General features: G+C 35.3%; 1 protein-coding gene across 1 annotated transcript in view; it reads right to left on the bottom strand.

Moving 5' to 3' along the window:
- Positions 1-7,396, bottom strand: part of GABRR3 (gamma-aminobutyric acid type A receptor subunit rho3) — a 64,822-nt gene extending 57,426 nt beyond the window's left edge. Inside the window, 1 exon segment of the mRNA XM_006171552.1 lies at positions 7,204-7,396. Coding sequence (XP_006171614.1) covers positions 7,204-7,325 — 122 coding nt within the window. The 5' untranslated portion in view covers positions 7,326-7,396.
- Positions 7,397-14,616: the final 7,220 nt, after the last annotated feature.

The raw sequence follows: 14,616 nt of genomic DNA, 5'->3' as shown, positions 1-14,616 counted from the left end.
TTTAGATTAATTAAGATGTTTAGTGACTCAATAAAATGGGGGAATAAATATAGAAAGCAAACATAGACACAAGAGACAGTGTGGGAGGAGAGTGGGAGATGGCAGAGGATAAGAGATAGGGAATCAAGGATGGGAAAAAAAAGCAAAACATACAGGAAACCGGAAATGGAAAATTATTTGTTGATGATAACATGTATGTTGATGTGCTTGATTGAGCCAATATACAGTGTATTCTGGATGGAAAATCTCACTTTGTATGCTGTAATGATGTACAGTGAATGAATGTAAATAAATACATTTAATAAAAAAATCCATATTAAGTGATCTATCAACACCTCTTGCTTTTAATGATTTATATATAACTTTATAGGTCAATTAGGTATTTTGTATAATTTTGTTGAAAGTTAAAATTAGGAAATTATCCAGTTTGGAAAGGGATATTTTATTTAGACTATAGTCATTCATTACCTTAGCAGCAACATTTATAGTGGTCTCTGTATACAGGAAATTATTACACATTGGGGCAATAACACATAATAAATTTCAGGGAGAGTGAGAGGCATGCTTTTATTTTGCCACTTGGGACAGAGCAGTCATTAAATGGGGGTGCTACAGGAGATTACAGGGGAGTTTTAGGTAGATCAATTTTAGCAAAGAGGTCATAAGGAAATTAAAGGTCCAGAAATTGATTGCTTTAAAACCATCTACGACTATGTGCCCCACAGATAGCTTGAACTTTCAGGGATATATCATAACCCAAGAGGTGCTCTAGTTTGAAGACTGCTTGATTTACAGGGGAACAAATATACACATAAAGAGGTTAGTAAAATGAAAACTGAAGTAGAACAGATGAAAGAGAGAAGAAAATGTACTTAAAAGGGGGGTTATTATGTAAGGGTGCATCAGATTTAGTTCCGAGATTTCTGGTCTTATTCCATGTTTGTATCATTTTAAAGACACTATCTTCTGCCCTCATTCCCATTCTAGAAATAATGATTTCATTTTTACCGATTACTGAATACTTTTGAATGACTTCTGTCTGAGGAGTCTTCTAGAAGTCTAAATTAAGACAAGGCCAAATGCAAACATCTCAGTTCATGGAAGAGCTGATCTTTGTCTTTTCCACAAAATATTATGAACATTGTTTGAGAAAAAGTAGGCGTAAGTCTTGGTAATAGTTACGGTTTTTCTCTTTGAGCTAGGACCTGGATCATACAAAGGGAGCATATCAGAGATTTTCAAAAACTTCACAGAAAATACGTATTTTGAAAGCTTCACATTGATTTAAAAAATTTATACTAAAATAAAATAGAACTTTGTCTTTTTTCATAAACTTTTTGAAGTCCCCTTTATTTCTATGCTTCTCCCTTTTCTCAGTGTCAGGAATTCTACTATAATTTTATGAATAAGAAAATGAGGAACTAAGGGAAAGGAAAAACTGGATTTTGAGTGGGACTAAAAGGGTCTTTGAGGAGGACACATTATTCAAAGTGTTAAAAGTACTAGGACCAGTTGAGAAAAAGCAAATATACATGACTCATTATATACCTAACACATTTTGATGCATTGCAGTTTTATAAGTGAAATGAGGAGTATATCAGAGATTTTCAAAAACTTCACAGAAAATACGTATTTTGAAAGCTTCACATTGATTTAAAAAATTTATACTAAAATAAAATAGAACTTTGTCTTTTTTCATAAACTTTTTGAAGTCCCCTTTATTTCTATGCTTCTCCCTTTTCTCAGTGTCAGGAATTCTACTATAATTTTATGAATAAGAAAATGAGGAACTAAGGGAAAGGAAAAACTGGATTTTGAGTGGGACTAAAAGGGTCTTTGAGGAGGACACATTATTCAAAGTGTTAAAAGTACTAGGACCAGTTGAGAAAAAGCAAATATACATGACTCATTATATACCTAACACATTTTGATGCATTGCAGTTTTATAAGTGAAATGAAAAAAAAAAAAAGCGAAAGAAAGCCCTCATTCTAATTGAGTCACACTCAGCTGCTTTACAAAACTGCTGTCTTGAGAGCTTGGAGGCTTCAACAGTCAGCCCTCTGTATCTGAGGGTTCCACAACTGTGGAAGTTCTGTGCCCATGGGTTCAACCAAGCACGGGTAGAAAATGTTAAAGAAAAGGCAATGTGTCTGTACTGGATATGTACAGGAAATTTTTCCCCTTGTCATTTGTCCCTAAACAATATAGTATAATAGTTATTTGCATAGCATTTACATTGCATTAGGTATTATAATAATCTAGAGATGATGATGTAAAGTATATGAGAGGATGTATGTAGATTATATGCAAATACTATGTATTTTATATAAAGGACTCAAGCACCCATATTTTTATATCTGTGGAAAACAAATCCCTTGTGGACACCAATGGAATACTGAATATTTGACTAGTTAACAAGAGTCATAACTTGAAAACAACGAGGCATGACATCAATAAATTATCCAATGGAGAGAATAATTAATATGCCTATTTAAAAATATTTTATTTTTGAAGGCTTACAGGGAGATACCAGTTAAAACCATAACTACCGTTTTACATATATTAAATAAACGACAAAAACGTTAGTTCTCCATGCTGGTAAGTATATGATAAAACAGGAATATTTAAGTTTTGCAGGTGGGAGTTGAAATATTGATAAATTCTTTTAGAAATTCATCTCATGATTTATAAAGATATTTAATATGCTTTGACTCAGTAATTCATTTTCAGGAAAAATGATTTTTATTGGTAAGGGAAAAACTACGTGCATGAAAATATTTATTGCTGTTTCTTTTAACAGTGCAAACTTGAAAAAATGTTCGACAACAAAGGTAGTAATTTTCATCTTTTAATTCAAATGAATAAAACAGAGTAATCAAAAAGTGTTATGATGTCTATGAAGCAATTTAGAAAGTACTTAACTTAAGAAAACATAATTCCTATGTTATAATTTTAATATGAAAACATGAAAAAAGCTGTAGGTATGTGAATAAGGATTATAAGTGAACTTGGAAAAGAGAAAACAATTGAAATTCTCAGACTTTTTTCTCCCTTGAAAAAATCCACTATGTTTACTGTGCTATTGTATAATAAATCCATTATCAATTATCTAGACCCAACAACTTTGCCTTCTAGAATCTTTTGCAAATAAGATCTGTTTACTGCTCTCCCACTTTATCATTCTATCCTGTTTGTTGTTTTAGAAACAATTTGCTGTTATCACAGTCAATTTCCCATGCAAGCTTTATTATGAACCGGTCACACAGGAGACCAACTGATGCTCCCAAATAATGTAGGGAACATTTAAAGATGTTTTTATAGGCTTACTGTTTTTCTTTAGAAAAATACAAAATGAAGGAAAAAAAACCCCAAAAAACCCCCCCAAAAACCCCAAAAAACAAACAAAAAAACTCTCTTAGGCTATGTAGAAGCAAATACAAAGAATAAAATAAAGTAGTGGGTGAATCAATAAATCTGATTTTTGATCACTAAGAAAACCTTCATAATTGTGGATCTAATGTTTAGTTCCAGAATCCTAATGCTCTTGTGACATCTTTTAATTCAAATTAATAAAATAGAGTCATCAAAAAGTGTTATGATGTCTATGAAGCTACTTAGAAAGTGCTTAACTTAAGAAAACATAATTCCTATGTTATAATTTTAAATATGAAAATATGTAGGTATGTGAATAAGGATTATAAGTGAACTTAGAAAAGAGAAAACATAATTGAAATTCTCAGACTTTTTTCATTAGATGGAAGGACTATTGAGGCTTTGACAGAGCTGTTCCTGAACTCTGGGAATACATACCTGACTTTGGCCACCCTGTCTCTTATGGAGGAGAAACCTGTGCAAGTGAATTTTCTGCGGAAGAACCAGTCAGGGAGAATACCCACCCAAGACACAAGAGTTCCCGCATTGTAACTGGGTCTCTGTCAGATCATGAATTTAGTGATGAAGCTTCAGTATATTCATCTAAGAAACGAGCTTCAAATTGGGCCAGATCATGAGCTGGTTTGCAGACATTTTTTTTGGATTAACCACTATTGTTTTAAATGAGAAAATTTTGCAGGAAAAACAGAATTTTCTGCTTCTTTTGAAAACAGAGAATCTGGCCTCACTGGGCTCAAGTTTTCTCATAATAAGAGGAGTCTGGACCTGACCAGGCACTTCCCCATAGACACTTACCCTGTCACTGGAGTCTCTGCCACTTCCCGTGTCTTATAGTGGTACTTGAATGAACAATTCCTAAGGCTCCCCAGACTTTTACATTATGTTCAGGGATACGCTGATAAGTATTTAATAAGTGGCTTTCCAGGGAGAAGAATAAAAGCCCTGAATGTAATGTTTGCTGATTTTCACGGTGTAACACTTCTATCACAGTCTGTTTCAAGCTACTAACATCACAGAGATGCACGTAGCTGCCCGTAGAGTACAATGCAGTATGGTGTTGTGTAGTAGCCTAGTATTTATACTGTGCAGACATGATACACATAAATAACACAAGAGCAATAGATAATACTAAAATGTACAAAATAATTAAAAAGTCATGAATTGTGTTTATCACTTGTGTTTTAAAATAATGTATTTAACTCTATATTTATATAATTTGATGTTTAATAATGTTTGTTTTTAACACTCAGCTCAGAATTTTCCTAAACATTTAACAATTGGCTCTTGCAAGTCTCTTTGAGCAGCTGATTATTCTTAAGGCCTGCATCAGTGTGATGTTCCTATAGCATGATCGGCCCCCAAACCAGCACTTGCAATAAAGGTCACTGAATACATGATTGAAAGAATGAATAAGTATTCGATGAATCCATATTCCTAATCCTCTTTGCATCACCAGGGAACCAAAAATTTTCCCTAGGTTAGAGAGGGACACTTTCACCTGCATGAACTCAATTTGTTTTCGTATCTTCTCACTTTGCTTTTAAGAAACAAAGAGGATCTTTAGATTGAAAAAAACTTAAAAATATCTTTGGACTAGAAAAAAGGAAACCTTTGGATAAAAATTGAGATTATATTCTTAATAAAAATAGTTAATTGTGAAGCATTTCAGGGTCTAATTTATAAAATGGGGCTCAAAATAATGCATATAAATGCAAAATAATGTATATAAATCCACTTCATGATTTTCAAAGAAAGACCATGTTTTCCTTTCATGTTCACTCTATTAGTTCACTTGAAAGAGTGGATTACTAATTTATTCATTATTTATTTATTTTTTATTGATAATCAGCTTGGATGTAGTGAAGAGAACGCTTTAGTATCTATTCACACAGCTATGTGGAAGAATTCGGCGCATACTCCAGAGACTACTCTATACATTAATTTCTGTATTTTTGTCAAATGCCTTAACATCTGCATGAAAGAGCACCAAGTGACAGCTCAGAAATTGGCTGGTTGAATTACTCTATTCATTTAAGAAGGACGGCTGTGTTTCATTTAAGTGGCTCCTTCTGAACCAGTGTAATGGTTTACTCAATCCCTGGTGCCCTAGAGGATTTTCCTTTGAAGAACAAAAGAAGCAGATATAAATTTTAATGAATCCTATTCTAGCCTTGGCCACAAAGAGGCACCTCACTTAGGAATATAGAGAAGTGAAAACAAACATACTCAGCCTCACATGGCAGAAACCGTAGGGTGTCCTCTGGGGGAAATCTGACTTTCTAGTTTCATACATTTTTCTGTTCTTTTGAATAGGTTCCAAATATAAGGGATTTTACATAAGAAAATAATTACCATCCTCACCACAAAGAATCAGTGTTCTCCTCGTGCCCTTTAAATGTCACCTAAAAAGTACACATGGTAGTTGTTTTCTGCAGAAACTCTGTCACGGATAATGGGCTGGTAGAATAGGTTAGCTCTCATGACAATGTCTCTCATCTGTACGACCACCAAACAGAGTAAAAAAATCTCTGATTATTTAGTGATATTTTAAGCAATCTCTATTTTAAAATTTAGATAACCCGTATTGCATGAATTTATAAACAATTTGAAAAAATATATAGTCTGGTGGTATAGCCTCACATATCTCAAACATTTCCCAAACATTTCCTTGGCTAGTTGCCTTAAAGAAGACCTATAAAGTGGTTAAACCAAGTAAGAATTCATACTATGTCATGTCTGGGATCTGAGAGTAGAAACATGAAAGGGCTGGAGGTAGTCCTTGGTTTTAACCACAGAGTAGGATTAAAAATAAGGTAACCATCGCCGCCCCCACCCCCAAACACACACACACACACCCCTTCTGGTTTTGGTCATTAAACCTGAAGCTACAGAAGGTGCTTATTAAAATTGGATGTTTACTTTCCTGATCTTATGGCAAAATGCTTATTCATGATGAGAAGGCAATTGGGCTGAAACATCTGTCACCCCACTGACTGCTAGAGTTGACTGGATGATATTGCTCATCTTCATTTCTCAATTTTTCTAAGACTTTTTGGAAATCCATGAAAAGGGAAGATTTTCCCTAAGACATTCTTTGGTTATTTTAGGTATATGGGAGTAGGGAGAGCAATCATTGCAGTTTGCCTAGGACTGATGGATTCCTAGCCACATTTTTACTCAAATGTGTATAGTTCCAAGTAAATAGTCCCAAGTAAGTTAAGATGAGCTGCTTGCTCTATGATGAGAGCTTACTAACACATACGGACATGGTCTTGATTACTAATGGGAAGATAGTGATTATATTATATGCTTTCATTCAGGATGATATTTCAAATATGTGAAAACTATTTTGAAATAGAACAAATAGTTTTAATGCCTTTTGATACTATCTCATGATATATGAAACTATAGGCCAGCACAAATCCTCAACATTAAAAACAAAGTTGGTGCTCAGACTAATTTCTACTATAAAAATCTGAAGAAACATTAAACAAGTGTCTAATGTATTATTAATAAGTCTATTACTCATTGAAAAAATGCATTTCTCAAAAAAGGAATCCTACATAAACCTTTCACTTTTTTTTCCTCTAAAAAGAAGCATAAATATGGATACAAATGCCATCAGCATTTGGAGTCTACACTTCAGTTGTCAACCAGAGGTGATTTATTTTGGTGAGTGAATGCTATTTCTAGAAACAGACCCTGCTGCTAGAATATTTTACTATTAAAGATATGTTTGTAACTTTTTAGTAGTCTGAGGTGAGAGAAACTGAGCAAAAAGGGCATAGACTATATCAAGGGTATCTTACCGGGTTTGTCTCATTGAAGAGGAGCAGCGTTGTTGCGGCTTCTTGATATTAGAAGCAGCAAAAGCATTTAGCATCAACGTGATCCAGATGTAGGTGAAGAACAGCTGGAAAGTCAGGACCATCTCTTCTAAAAGAAAGGAATGCAGGTGGATGCAACGAATGCTGTTAGCCAGACTTCTTCATGTGCCTTCTTAAAAACAGAATGCCAGGTAAAATGGTACTACAGGGAAAAAAAGATACATTTCCTTCGATGTTATCTTTTGTTTTAGTAGATTAAATACATTCACATCTATTTAATCAGGTAAATGTCTTTCTGGACCATCCACAATTTAAAGAAAAGAGCAGATATTTTTTTCTTTTCATTTTCAGTTTACATCCTTTTGTCCCTCTTTCCAGGGAAGGTTCTTAGTGAGATGCTTGATCTCCTACTCAATAAACTCAGCGACAGTTCTCATCCGACAAAGAAGTGAGGCTAGGCATTAATCCTCTTACTCCAATGCAATATCATTTAAATATATTTAATGACTCCGCAAATTAATATGCTTAATGAGAAAAAAGATGATTAGTCTAGCCTTAATTATACATATGAAGATCTTTTCCTTTATACCACAGTTCATTTTTATACAGGAAGGAATCTTCCCCTAACATACACTGGCTTCTGTCATAGCACAAGCAAAAAATAAAATAAAAAAAGAAGTTTTTAAATGTAATTTATTTCTTCCATGAAAAAAGAGACAGAGAAAGAGACAGAAAGACAACACTCCCAATAGGGCTGTGATCTACCCCTAGCCTCGGTGGATCCTGGGTCATAGGCGTACATGTACCCGATATACTCAGGGAACTCTTTGAATGAAAACATAGAGCCACCCCATGTGGGTCAGCTTCACAGAGCTTTTCAAGGCCATGCTGCTATTTGGACCCTAAAAATTAAATGATTATTCTCATCAGATAAATAATATTTTAAGATGGTTTATTGTAATGATAACAAACGTATTCAAAAGTACAGTAAGCAACTCTACTAAATAAAAATGAGATTAGTTATGAGCTATCACTATCAAATTATAGCCACACACTCTCCTAAAGGTCCTTTGTATACATAGAATAGAAATATTCCCTCTATGTATGCAAAGTGCTGGTAATAGACATGCTAGTGAAAAAAAAAAATTCTCCAACTGGAATATCACAAATTGAGCAAAACAGCAATAGCTGACCTGTTTACTAATACTTAAGAAGAATCCCATTTTCAGCCAAAAAACATGAAAAAACCTTCAAGGTCTTTTATCATAAGGAAAATGTTTGACTTAACCCCAGTCAGAATTGGTGTGATTAATAAAAAAAAAAAACAAAGAACAAAGAATGAAAAGTACTGATGAAGTTCTGGTAAAAAGAGAACCCTTCTGCACTGTTGGTGGGAATGTAAATTACTATAGCAACTGTGGAAAACAGCATGGAGGTGCCTCAAAATTCTACAGATAGAACTAGTGTAAGACCAAGTAATCCCACTCCTTTGTATTTACCCAAAGCACAGGAAAACAATCAGGAAGACACTTACACATCCATGTTTATTACAGCACTATTCCTAGTTGCAAAGTTGTTAAGATGTGCCTCAAAACTGGTGAGTGGATTGAAAAATGTAGCACATATACACTATGGAATATTACTCAGCCATGAAGAACAGTCAGAAACTGTCATTTGATAAAAATGGAATGAATACAGAAGATTTAATGCCAAGTGAAATAAGCTAGCCTATGAAAGGCAAACATTGATCCCCACTCAATATAAACTGAGTGGCTGCACCCTGTGACAGAAAAATTCAATGACATAACAGAGCAAGGTGCAGATTCCAGAGATTATATGGGGAGGGAGAAGATGGTGGGGAATGGGAGGGGCTCTGGAAAAAGGTTTTAACAGACACAAAAATGTAAGGTTATTTGTTGAAAATGATGTATATGTTAATGTTTTGTACTTGATTACACACACTGTATGTATGCTTTGAAAAACCATATTATATGTCATGATGCTGTACAATTATTAAATGCAAATAAAAGTTATAAAATAAAATTGGAAAAATTAGAGTGCCATTTTCTTCCCTAAACCATAGTACTTTGAAGAAAATCTTTAAATTTCCTTATTTATTTATTTATTTATTTATTTATTTATTTTGTGTTTCCAAGTGCGATGGTCATGTACTATCTGGCCTCATTCCACAGTGAGAGAGACAGAGAGAGGGAAACTGAGAACCCCCCCACCCCCATAGGAGATGACCACACAGCAATCCCTTCTCTTCCATCCTCCTTTTGGGATTTTGGGCATTGCGCACATGTGCCTGGCATGATTCTCAAGCCACCAGGTGCAGGACTTGAACAATGATTAGTGATGCAAGAGTCCAGCATCTTAACCACCATGTTACTGGATGGCTCCTTATTTCCTTAAATTGGTTGGTGACCTTGATAGCTTGATCCTGTGCCATTGCTATATCACATTTATCTATTTTGAATTGGGTTATATTTTCTCTTAGTCCATGCATTAAAATCTGCTCCCATGGGGTCCAGCTGGTGGTGTGGGGATGAGGTGCTGGATTCCCACTTGGCTGATCACAGCTATAGTTCTCAGCTTGGTGGCTTGAAAATCACACTGGGCATATGTGCATGCGCGTCCAAAATCCTGAGAGGAGAATGGAGGAGAAGGGATTGCAGCATGACCATTTCCCCAGGGGATGATTTCTCACTTTGTCTTTCTTTGTTTCTCTCAGGTGAGTGCACCCATTGTATGGCAAAAACCTAAAAAAAAACCAAAAAAAAACCAAAAAAGAACCTCCTATGAATCTTAGACATGGCTTTATTCTTTAAAATATATTTAAGGGATCAGCAGTTGGTGTAATTGCTATGTCGCTGGACTCCCATGTAGTCAATCGTGGTTCGAGTCTAGGACCTGGTGGCTTAAACTCATGCTGGGCGTGTGTATGTGAGTGCCCAAGAGCCCGTGAGGAGAATGGAGGAGGAGGGATTGTGGCATGGCCATCTCCCCTGGGGGGTAATTTCTCGCTTTCTGTCTCTCTGTCTTTCTGGTGAATGCATGGACTCTATAGCAAAAACCTCTCAAAAATATATTTAAAAATATTAAAAATATATGGAATAACATAATCAATTCTTACCTCTTATCCTTTAGTGTTTATCATTTCATGTAGTTATACTATTATTATATGTATATGTACTCATAAATAATGTACAAGATTTTTGCATGCTTCAAAGACGTTATATAAATAAATTTAAATAAAAGTACAAATAAACATATAAAAGTACAATACTTCATAGTACTACAACCTACTTTTTCTTTCAACATTATGCTTACAGATTTATTACGTTGTAGATATAACTCTAGTTAATTCATTATATGTTATTTTGAAGTGGATAAATGATATTTTATCTCTTATTTTTTTCTTGGTGGATATTGGTACTTTTTTTAAATTATAAACAATCTTGCAATTAATTCTTGTGAATATTTTCTTGTGCACATCTATAACAGCTTCTTTAGGGTAAGTACCTAGAAGTAAAGCTGCGAGTCTGAACACGTTTTACATCTTCAAGTTTACTGGATGCTACCATATTGCTCATGAAAGTGGTTGTTCTAATTTACAGCACCACTGTCAGTGAACATGCTTTCATTTCTTAAAATCTTTTCCAACGTTGGTGTTATCAGGATTTTAAATGTTAATCCAATGGGATTTGTAGTTTTAGTTTTAATTTTATTACCGTGGACTCACAGTTCCCATTACATTATACGCCAAAAGTGCTCTTGTCCTTTAGCAACTGGAGAATGTTAGTTCAGTGGTCTGTTCTCAGTTCCTTTCTTGCTCAGTCTTTTGGAACCACTGATACCTCTGATCTCTCCCTTCTACTCATAGTGCTTTTGTCATCTGTCTTCTGGATATCCTACTACCTTATTCTCTTCCTACTTCTCTGACCATTATTCCTCAGTTTTATCACCTGATTCTCCCTCTTCTAAGGCCTCCTAATGTTGGAGTGGCCTAAACTCAGTTCTTGATACGGTCTTTTCTGTCAAACACTTAGTGATCTCACCCAGTCGTCAGGCTTCAAATACCAAAAGTAAAGTTTCGTTTAGGCAGGAGGAATAAGTTTTTGAGATATATTATACACGATAGTAACCATAGTTAATAGTTATATATATTTCATATTTGTTAAAGAAATAAATTTTAAATATTATGACTACAAATGATAAATATGAGAGGTCTTCATAAGTTTATAGAAAATGTATATTATAAAAAATTATGCATAGGTTTCAAAATTTGTTTTGCACCAAAATTAACTTGTATTTTAATTCATGTTAATTTACAAAACCTTTGAAGCCCTTTAATATGTAAAATGATGGCTATTTTAATAGACTTGATATAATCATTCCATACCCTATACACATGTCAAAACATCACACTGTACCCCATAAATATATACAATTATTATTTGTCAATTAAACATACAAAATTTAAAAAAATGCTAAAAAAATTACATCTTAAACAAAACAGAAAGAGCTGACTTAAAGGCACAATATTAGCGTACTGATTAAATGATGCTGGGTCCATGTGGGAGACTGCTAGTTTGGTTCCCTGGTTGACCTGGGCAAGCTGGGTCTGTGTACCGATATTCCTGACTGGCTGGGAGGGATAGGAGGTGGGCGAATTATGGCATGGGATCCTGTTAACAGTGCTTATTTCTCTCTCTGTCTCTCACTCTCATAAAAGGAAGAACTAAACTTCAAAGAAACAAAACAAAACCACATGTCTTCCAAACTCTCCCAAATGTATATTATGAGTTCAGCCTTCCCCCCACCCCCAATTCCAACTTATTCATAGCGATATTCATGTCCTTTCTTGACTCTTCTCTTTCTTTCTAAAAATTAACATTAATTAATTATTATTAGAGAGTAAATGCTCTTACCAGAAAGCAGAGGAGCACCCCTCAAAGGTGCATGGTTACACTGCAATAATTTTCCCCCTATTTCTCCGTCCCATCAAGATTTGGGGCACACACACACACACACACACACACACACACACACACGCCTAACATGTTTTTCAGGCCACTGGGGCTGTGATTTGAATTGTGATTGACCGTGTGGGATTTGACTCCCAATGCACTATGCTTAACTGCTGAGCTGTGAAGCAGCCTGTGATTTCTCTCATTCTCTCACAATTCGTGTCTAATCTACATAAAAAAAATATACATACAGGAACCAACTGATTCTGACCATCACTTCAGTTACCACCTTGATCTTAGTCATCATCATCTCTTGTAGTCGTGTCCTAACTGTTCTCTGTGCTTCTCTCTGTTTCTATGCAGCTACCAGTGATCATTTAATACTATAAATCTGACTGAGTTGCTCTCTATTCGTAACTCTGTAGTGGCAGGCCAGCAGGTAAGGTGGCAGTACAGCACTAGATTCCCATGGCTGACTATGGTTCGAGCTCTGGACCTGGCAGCTTCTAAAGCATGCTGAGTGCATGTGCATGTGTACCTAGAATTCCAGAAGGAAAATAGAAGAATGGACTGTGGTGTCGGCATCCCCCCAGGGGGTGATATTTTACTTTTCTTCTCTCTCTTTCTCTCTGTCTCTCCATTGGGCCCATGCACCCTACAGTAAAATTGAAAACAAAACAAAAATACAAAGATTGAGGATAGGGTGGACCCAACTTCTCTGATGGCGATAGTCTAGATGCCCCAAACCAATCCCAGGTTTTTTCTTTTAAAGGGCAGAAATCTAGGGAATAGAAAATGGAATGCAAAACCAGTTCTTTTTGGATGTTAATTGGCTGACAACTAGTGCCATGTAGTTTTTCTGGTCTTTTGGGGTGAATTCTGATAAACACTTGTGGGTTACCTTAAACAGGTACTGCTTTACAGTTTCAGGGAGCTAGTATATTACACTCAAATTGCTTTCTGCACAATGCAAATGACAGCTCATGGAACTGCATTTCTACATGTGTCTAAAGGTCACCATGCTTGCTCAGATTGGCTGGTCTCCACACTCTACAGTGGCTGTTTATTTTCTTCAGTTTAAAGAGATCTGACAATAGCTAGGAAGGCTATGCATAATTTGCCACCTCCTTCTCCTCTTTGCTTCTCTGATTTTTAAAAAAAAAAAGATTTATTTTACATACTTTCACAACATCACCACAGCATACAAAATGTGATTTTCCAGCCAGAATACATCGTAAAGTGGCTTAATCATATCATCAACAAATAATTTTCCATTTCTTGTTTCTTGTCTCTCTATATTTTTCCTCCTATTTCTCACCCTCTGCCATTTCCCATCCTCCTCCCACCCTGTCTCTGGTATTTGCAGTTGCTTTCCATTCCTTTATTCTTTCCCACATTGTATTAATTCACAAAATATCTTAGTTAATCTAAATACTTCCAATAAGTTCAACTGATATATACATATCTGTGAACAAAAGTTGAATTTAGATGTGAAACTATGTGGGTAGAATGAATGTACTATAAAATAGCACATAACTGAGGCTATATAGCTTACTGTGGTCACTAAATAGGTATTTTTTAAATACATTTTTTAACTTCAAGGAAGCTGTTTTAGCTTTAATAGATCAAAATTTAAAAAGGTCAGAGACTCTCATCATAGATCTATCCCTGCAGTGGAGAAGGAGACACCAGAGCATCCTAACAGGATTTAAGTGAAGGTGAGGTGGCATATGATCTGATGGGTATTTCTGAAAAAGAAGTAGCTCCAAATAGCTCCACTGAGGTCTGTAAGATGAGTAACTACTATAGAGCTTAAAGAGAACTTTACTTAATACTTAAAGCCAGGAAACACGTTAGGATTCTGTTCAATTAGTAGGTACATGGACCTGTCTACAACTCAAGACAAAACTCCTTAACACTGGAAAACAAAGCATAGAAGATCAGTAACGTTTTAGTTAAAAGTCATGTAATTCTACTTCACCAGTTCAGACTCATGTACTTTATCTTCTGTTGTGGTCCAATCTTTACGTTTAAATTCTGGGAGATAGTGATCAAGTCTGGACTTGTCCCTACCATTAAGCTGGCCATTTTCTTAGGTGTTTTAGAACTCTTATTGCTGTGTGTCTGACTTCAGTTTTCCTGGGATAGCACTCCCTCCAGAACCTCTCGGAGAGCTGGTGTTGATAAATTCTTTCAGGTTTTGTTTAGCTGAGAATGTTCTTGTCTTCTCTTCCCATATGAAGGATAATCTTGCCCAATATAGTACTCTTGGTTAAAATAGTTTTTCACTCAACACTCTGAATGTATTTCCCCATTCTTTCCTTGCTCGTATTATTTCCAATGAGGGGTCTGCTGTTAGCCTGATGGGATGTCCTTTATAGGTAACTTGATGTTTTTCTCTTGCCAATCTTAGTATCTTGTC

Source organism: Tupaia chinensis, unplaced genomic scaffold (assembly GCF_000334495.1).
Source record: "Tupaia chinensis unplaced genomic scaffold, TupChi_1.0 Scaffold149851_1, whole genome shotgun sequence".
NCBI lineage: Eukaryota > Metazoa > Chordata > Mammalia > Scandentia > Tupaiidae > Tupaia > Tupaia belangeri.
The sequence above is the reverse complement of the archived record's forward strand: the minus strand, read 5'-3'. Positions and strand labels throughout refer to the sequence as shown.